Genomic DNA, 8306 nt, shown 5'->3' with positions numbered 1-8306 from the left:
ACATACACATACACACACACACACAAAGAAAACTGTTGCACAACAACTGTTCTTGAAAAAGACCAGGAACACGTCGTGAACTGTTGTATGTTTATTTGGAAGAAGTTAAGTACAAACAGTGGCATTTTCTTCCAGAGAAGTAAGAACAAAAGTGAACATACAGTATGTTTTCCATGTGTGGACGACACCTGGAGCAGGTCCTTTCATCTAAACCGCCTTTTGAGATAGAGCTCGTCTAAATACAACAATTAAATAACAACGGACTAATAGTACTTAGAAAAATCGACTTGTGTCAAACAAGAAGATCCCATAATAATCCCTAAATTCCACTATGGTACACAGAGTCACACTCCTTAAACTTGTTAGTGTAGAGGTCTCGCTGACACTGCACTGAGAAAAAAAAAAGTCTTTGATCAAAAGACCGTTGTGTTCCTGCACTTTAATCGTCTGATAAATGTGTAAATCAACGTTTAGAAAGAAGACAGAACGCATGGCGGGAAAAGATAATGAGCGTCCATGCTACGCGAGTACACTACTCTGAAGAATAGAAAACAAAAATATCTATAATCATTCCGCGCGGCGCAATGATAGTCCTTACATGGATATAATAAAATATAAAGACAGGAAAGTGTATGTAACAACTGTAAAAATATTAATACAAATGTATATTGTTTTCACAGACGAGTTAATCGACAATTAAAAAATAAGAAAAAAGAAAAGTCTGAATTTACAATACTCTATCTTAATCAGTGTTGACCAAAAGGTTATGCTACTACAAGTAGACCATTTTCAGAAGGGTAAGAAATTAATTTTAAACAAAACTCAACTGCATATATATATATATATATATATATATATATATATATATAAAGAGAGAAAAAAATCAGATTTTTATGGCTCTCCCCATGATAAATTCATAATCACATGACAAGAGTCATGCTTGTAACAGTATTTGATCAACTCGACCGAAAAACGTGTCAGGCCACGTCGTGGTGGAATGTTGACGCCGATATTACGTCTGGGTTCAAACCGAAGGGACGTTAAATTGTCACTGAAGAAAAGTAAGAATTCTGTTGTCGTATATAAACGTGCTGAGAATAAATAAAGCCACTGCGAAACGGAGGGTGAGAATGAGCTGTATTCAGTCGTTTGTGTGAAGCATACAGCGCTGCAGAATAACAAAGCAACCGGACGCTGCTTCTCTTTTTTTGTTTGTTATTATTAAACTGCGTTCAGACAACCTGTCCAGAGGCTGCGGTGAGTAGATGGATAAGACAGAACTACATATAGTCATGAAAACCAGATACAAAAAAATATATTGAGTACAACTGTACCAGCAGTGAGTATTTTCTAAAAAAGAAAGTTACAGATAAAAAATAAATTCAGAGTAAATATATTCATAGTATAAAATAAAGGATTGTAATAGAAACCAGCTATTTGAAAACATGCTTTCTAGTTAGCAATATGTACTATGATTGATATTAGTTTTACTACGTAATTAGCCTCAGTGAGCGTATAGACAGGAAGGTAAAACTTATTGAGTTATTTACGTATTTTTAAATCGACAGTGGATACGTCCAGTTTGTGATTTATAGCCTTTAGGAAGCAGAGCCTTTAGAAGTGTATGTGATAATTCCAATAAAAGGTTCTCGAAACACATTCGACTTAAAACGGGTCACCAACTACCTCACCGGTCAGAAGCGCAATAGTGCAAATGAGACCTGGCTGTCACTTTCAAGTAATACAGACTGGATAGCAGTGAGTGTGGTATTCGAATGACAACGATGAAATCCAGAGCTATGGCTTATTTGTTGATGTAAATAAAAAAAAGAAGGCAGGGGATTTCTTTGGCTAGTTAAGGCAAGTGAAAAGCAGGTAGAAAATAGACTAACCAACCAACTGCTCATTAATAAGGCAAAATAAAAAACTATGATTGTATAATTTCCACAAACGATACTGCCGGTCCAAAGACGGCATCCAATATTTACTTATTATTTCTTCTTCAGTTTAGAGACTTTCAGAATTTTAAAGACTTTTCTACAAACAAGTCGACCTCAGTGTCCAGACGTGAACAGCCACGGAGCACCTGAGTATTTGTCTTTCATTGTTCTTGGCTAAGGGGGGGAAGTTGATGCTAGGCTAAGAAGGTGATTGTATTGTTTACTCCCCTCTGCTTCATGAATCCGCCTCCGGCGTCTGATGACCGCCACCCTTGGCCTTGATTTGGAGCCAGGCGTCTCCCAGCGCCTTGGCAAAGTGGTCGTCCACCGAGCCCGTGATGGACACCGAGTTGGACACAGGCTCCGCCTCTCTGTAGTTTTTTCCAAGGCTGCGACGGAAGTGCTCCTCGATAACGGGGTCACATACGGTATTAGCTAAAGTCAAGTCACGTGTGGAGAGAGGAGATCAAAAGTTATTACCATGCATGTGATATCGCTATCATAAATCATCATAACATATGTATGGATGGGGATATTTGAAACTTTTTCAAAAAACAAACTTGTATACAAATGAGTATTGCTGGTGACCATTCTCATCCCTTTGCGATCATGTTTTAAAGACTACTTCCAACATGATAGCACGCCGACATAACCAGAGACGAAGAAGAGAGGTTGGTGCTTGTTTAATGAATGCTGAGAGTATCTAAAGTGACATAACTAAAGACATTAGTCGAGTAATCATTTGGTCCATAAAATATAGAAATGTAGAAAAATATTGATCAGTGTTTGTCAAACCTGGAAATGATGCTTGCAAATGTCTTGTTTTGTCCATAAACCAAAATGATTTTGTTTTAATGACTTCTTTGTTATGTGGAGCAAAGAATCCAGGAAAATATGTACATTAAAGAAGCTAAAACAATCAGAAATCTTGATTTAATAACTCAAATGGAAAAATCGATTATCAAAATAGTTTACGATTCATGTAATATGCGATTATTTGAGTAACTGTTTCAGCCCTAGTAGAGAAAGAAAAATCCTCTGTAAGTGTTTTTAGACTGCACATTGTGTGTGTGTTGTAATTACAGGCTTACCATTGGCCTTCCTCTGATCAGCAGGTGGGCTGGGAGAGGAGCCATTCATGTGGCAGTGGGAGAGATTACAATTGCGGTTGCTTGCTGGGGCACAGATAATAACGGAGGGACGATTCTATAGGGGGGAGAAATTACATATGCTCAGCTAACACTCAAGTAGCACACCACTCTCTTAAGGTTCATACAGATCTCACAGATCTCCTCAAAAGAGACTTGATACATAACAACATTTAGAGGCACAGCTACCGTTTCTTACAGTCATCTGCTTATAATGTATATTCAAAATCGAAAATCCAATGAGACTAAAACTAACTTGAATTACCAAAATATCAAGGGCTGATACTGACCCTCCGTTAGTGTTGACATACCTGCTGCCGCTCAACAGTCCCACTGATGACAGACCTCTCTCTGCCACCGACTCCGCCAACTTCGTGGCTGCTTTTGGTCAGAGGCACGGGCTGATCCACAGCGTAGTCGGAAATGGAAGCAAACATGTGTGTCCCGTGGAGACCATTAGAGGAGGACGTGACGTGGTCCACAGGACTGTGGCTCCAGTGCTCAGTACGGTTGTCTCCGGCAGAGGGACGGGCCCTTAATACAGAAAGTAAACATTATATGATAAACTACTTAAAAGGTTCACCTTTACACAAACAAAGTGCTGTACATGAGAGATAAATAAAAAAATAATACTATAAAAGCACTCGGAGAGCGCAGACCTCTGCACTAACGGATCATGCCCATTGTTCCTGGTCCCATTGCGGACATTTCCTGAAAATTTCATCCAAATCCCTCCATGACTTTTCAAGTTATGTTGCTAACATAACAAACTCCAGCGAAAACATATATCTCCTTGGCGGAGGTCAACAAATAAAAACATACAAACGTGTGACCTAATAGACCTAAGAACAAACATACAAAACACAATAAAATATTGTAGACAATATAAAAACAACACAAATAAACAGGTCATACAATAAAACTATTAAAAAACTGGGTCAAGCCAGGCTGATGTTAAAAAGTGAACATCGGCCTGATGCTTTGATTGAAAATAATGACATAATGACAGGAATCACACAAAATAGTAATTAATGCTGCTTTCAATGATGTGACGGATACTTACAGCTGGGTGGCAAACAATCTGCTCATTTTGGTCATGTGGTCTTCATCACAGTTGATTCGGTCATCCATTTGTTCTTCACCATATTTTCTCTTGCTTGGACAGTGTGGAGGGGGCCCGGTGATGTTGGACATAGCAGTGGACAGTGTGGAAGGTGTCCTGGACTCATCTGTAGAGAAGAATCAGCAGTGCAAATTATACAGTTGTATGTCATTTCAATTTTAAGAGAAATTCCACAAGTTTAAATCCCAAATCCTGAATAGGACATGATGCACACTTTATTAGCATAATGCCATGAAAATGTCATATGGCTAAAGTGAAGACTAAACCCAGCTAAAGCATATTATGTTAGCTTTAAATGAATCTTTATCTCGATTGGATGACAGGATTGTGGGGAATTTAGTGTGCACCTGCTAAACTAATTAGTTAATTCAGGGAATTGATTTGTGGCAAAGCTTTCAAATCACATACGTTTATATATAACCTTTGGTCTTTAAGGCATCGGGTATTTTTAAGTCGAAGGGCTCCAGTCAAAGTGAAGAGTCATTTGTGTCCAAGTCTAAATTGAGTTGCATGTCCTTTTGTGGATTTGACAAGTCTAGCCGAGTCCAAGTGTTATTGTGGATGAGTGGATCGGAACTAGATTTACATGCAGTTTGAAAGTATTCAAATGTTGATGTTTCATTGCAAGGACAGATGATGTCATCACATCTTTATACCACATTTTATACCAACAGTTAACAAAAAACATGTGCTGGTCAGAAACTTTTTAGAGAAATACGCAATTTAATAATATCATACTTATTGTACGTTAGCGAGTAAAAATTAAGCATTATGTAAATGAATGAAAAGTTAAATACTAATGTAATTACTACACTAAGAATTGTAAAAGATACACCAAATAATAATAATAGGCAGAAATAAATGGAATTAATGGATAAAACAATAAATAATAGAAACACAATAAACAGAATAAATCATAACGATCAAAGGACATACAACTCATGTACAAACAATTAAAATACAGATAAATACTGTAAGTGATATAAAAATGTACATTATAGATATATCACATAGATCACTTAACAAATGTCATTTTCAAATGAAAAACAACAAAAGTGAAGATGTGTCACAATGTCCTTCCTTTCCCAACATGTCTTAAATCATAGCAATCTACTTTCAATTCATATACATACTGTTAATTTTTCTACATCATCTACAACTCATATTTATCTTTTTTATACTCTACTTAAGATCATCACTGTAAATTATTTTTGATTTATCTGTATGTCGTGTATCTACGGCAGAAACTGACAAAGTTATCCTGAGAAGTAATGACAGAGATCTCCACGTAATCCACAATCACGAATATCATTTTAATGGGCGACTATGTATATGTGATAACCTAGTTATAAGTTAAGCGTAAATCAAAAACTAAACACTTAAAGTAGTTGTAAGGCGATAACAAAAACAGTAAAGCACTTCAACAAGACAAGTGAATTGACCACGCCATGTAAAGAAACTGTGGGACAAACTCACCGTCGTAGTGCAGTCTCCCGATGTTATTGTTCATCTTGTCCAGGAACTGAGAGTTCAACAGGTCCATTCTCGTGAAGAGCATTTACGCGAACAAGCTAGTTGCTAACATCGACGTTAGCAGGAAACACCAGCGAAGAGAGCAGGCCAGTTTCTATGTTGAAGAAAAGAAACACGTTTTAAAAAGCACACATGTATTGATATTGAACTCGTAAAGTTTACCGAGTTGACGGTGCGAGACAAATGTTAGCAGCTTTGCCAGCTAAAGACGCTCAGCTAAGCGAAGCGCTCGGCTAACTTCAGCTAGCCGGGGTTCACTGCATTTCAACTTAAGACAAGAAGAACATATCCGCCACAATTAAAGCAACATTTGACGTTAATATACATACTGTAACTACTTTTAGCGCCGCCAAATGTTCACTTGTTTACAGTAGCCACGACAGTCGCTAGTTAACTTTAGCTACTTTGTCTACATGGCACAAGCTAACGTTAGCATCGCCAACTTTGCAGTAAGTTTGACAATTCGGTGACTAAAAGTCTAATAAACGCCCGTCCCGAGACACACTTTAGTGACAACCTGCTACTGGGTTACGTTCGATCACTTTACGTCCGTCCACAAAGCTTCAGAGCAGTGAAACGTCAAAGTCTAGAGTTACTCACTCCATCGACAAAAGTTAGCTTGTCCTCCACAACAACACCATGGCCCAGTTTGACTGTCTTCACTTTCTCACCACACACAAAAGAGAGGAGAGCGGCCACTAGCGGCGACAAGGCGAATGGAAACAAAGTTAGTAGTTAGACATGGGACCATACAAACATTTCCCACCACGATTATCCCGACCAAAATAATTGCGATTCACGATATTATTGCGAAGACAGAAAAAACGGTTTTAGCATATTTATATATTTAGATTCTTAAATTAGTTTAGACTTTATTGATCCCACACTGGGGGAATTCACGTGTTGCAGCAGCAGCAAAAGGACAGATATGTATATTTATACAAGTATAAATAAAATAGAAGACAGGGCCGGCCCAAGCCTCCATGGGGCCCGCAGCAAAATTTGATTTTGGGGCCCTCTGGTACTGCCAATAATAATGATTATTGATTATTCACACACCTACTATACTAAAGGTATTCTACTTATTCTACTCTGTCACGAATATGAATAAACTTGTAAAACTAAATGTGAGAACTTTTTGTTGCATGGAAGCAGACACCAGATTTGCAAACTTACAGAAAAATCTTTCGATTAATATTTGGCAAACTCAACAACTCCCCCTACTGGTGACACAGAGAATCAATATATAAAACCAAACGGTTTGTAAGATATTATGGTCTAAAAATTTAAAAATGTGCACAATCCTTGGTGGGGATTCAAAATACACTACTGTAATACAAAGATTTGACTTTTATATGTAAAAAAACACAGCATTAAATAAAATAAACAAATACATATCAAACAAATACTTAAATAATCATGTAAATCAACAGAGGTAACTGGAACAAGGTAATAAAAATGGTTTATAAATAAAATATAAAGTTAAATAATCACATCTGACTACTATGAAAAACTGGGAAAAAGCTTTGGTAAAAATGGGGAGAAAAATTCTAAATAAACTACAGCGATCCAAATTTCTTTTTTTTGTTAATTGCTCTTTGGGGCCCTCTAGTGGTCACAGGGTCCTAAGCAGCAGCTTAGTTCGCTTATGCCTGCTTGGGCTGGCCCTGATAGAAGATAATCGTAGTGCATGTATATAAGAAGATGTACAAATGTAAAGGGAAATAACAAGAATATACAATAAAAATCCTTCAAATATTGAAAATGCAAATATATTTATTGGAAAAGGAGTGTATGTTTGCACCATGCTGGTGTTAAAGAGTCTGATGGCTGTGGGGATGAAGGACAGACGGAAGGGTTCCTTTCTTATTTTATTCTTTGTTTATTTTATTTATCCATCATTTAGCCAGGAAGGTCCCAGTGAGAAACAAGATCTCTTCTTCCAGGGAGTCCTGACAGTACAAATACTAACAGAAATTAGACAATTTCATACATAAAACTCACAAGTATAAGTATACCAACAAAATCCTGAATCCGAATGGTTATGCAAAACAACAACATGTTTCTTTCATGATAAAATACAGGCAGTGTCTGTAGTTAAATACTGTGACTGCTGAAGGAACTGCTCGGCGTAGCCACAGTGTGGGAGTGTGAGAGGAGTTGTGTCCATCACTCACTTTCTGTGTGAGGTCCAGCGCCCGAGCTGGACCTCATCACCGGCTTATCAAGTCTGTTCCTGTCCGTCACGGTGAATCCACTTCCCCTGACAGACAACGGCGTAAAAAACAACACTGCTGACGCCACCCAGAGGCGATTCCAGAGTCTGTAGGGGCAACAATTCCCAGGGGGCCCTTCCAACCAGTGTTCATCACCATTACGTTATAAATAATCCAATGATATAGAACAATACAATACTGTAAATAACAGAAAAAAACCATATATAAACTGAGTAAAAAAGATATGCATTACACTGTAAATAATCCTCCTCATTTTCCAACTTGCAGAACAATAACTTCACACAGGTTAAAGTGAGGTGGGGCCCCTTTAGGGAGGTTTCCTACT

General features: G+C 37.7%; 1 protein-coding gene across 1 annotated transcript; it reads right to left on the bottom strand.

Annotated features, from left to right (window-relative positions):
• Nucleotides 1-805: 805 nt before the first annotated feature.
• LOC310932304 (transcription cofactor vestigial-like protein 4) lies at nucleotides 806-6434 on the bottom strand. Its single transcript, XM_083895599.1, has 6 exons — nucleotides 6345-6434; nucleotides 5688-5838; nucleotides 4152-4317; nucleotides 3400-3622; nucleotides 3032-3146; nucleotides 806-2375 (listed from the first exon to the last, which is right to left on the bottom strand). Exons 2-6 carry the CDS (start codon nucleotides 5767-5769, stop codon nucleotides 2176-2178), a joined length of 786 nt encoding a protein of 261 aa, XP_083751725.1. The 5' UTR covers nucleotides 5770-5838; nucleotides 6345-6434; the 3' UTR covers nucleotides 806-2175.
• Between the last annotated feature and the right edge of the window lie 1872 nt (nucleotides 6435-8306).

The sequence above is a fragment of the Microchirus variegatus genome (assembly GCF_963457635.1).
Source record: "Microchirus variegatus genome assembly, chromosome: 9".
Classification (NCBI taxonomy): Eukaryota; Metazoa; Chordata; class Actinopteri; order Pleuronectiformes; family Soleidae; genus Microchirus; species Microchirus variegatus.
Note: the sequence above shows the minus strand (reverse complement) of the source record. Positions and strands in the feature narration are given on the sequence as shown.

What these genes read in the sequence shown, in the direction of transcription:
- LOC310932304 (XM_083895599.1), bottom strand. Translation starts at nt 5,769, where the DNA reads ATGCTCTTCACGAGAATGGACCTGTTGAACTCTCAGTTCCTGGACAAG. An exon ending in CGGGAGACTGCACTACGACG is followed by an intron (nt 4,318 to 5,687) that starts GTGAGTTTGTCC and finishes TCTTCTCTACAG; the next exon opens with ATGAGTCCAGGACACCTTCC. An exon ending in GGACTGTTGAGCGGCAGCAG is followed by an intron (nt 3,147 to 3,399) that starts GTATGTCAACAC and finishes TCCCCCCTATAG; the next exon opens with AATCGTCCCTCCGTTATTAT.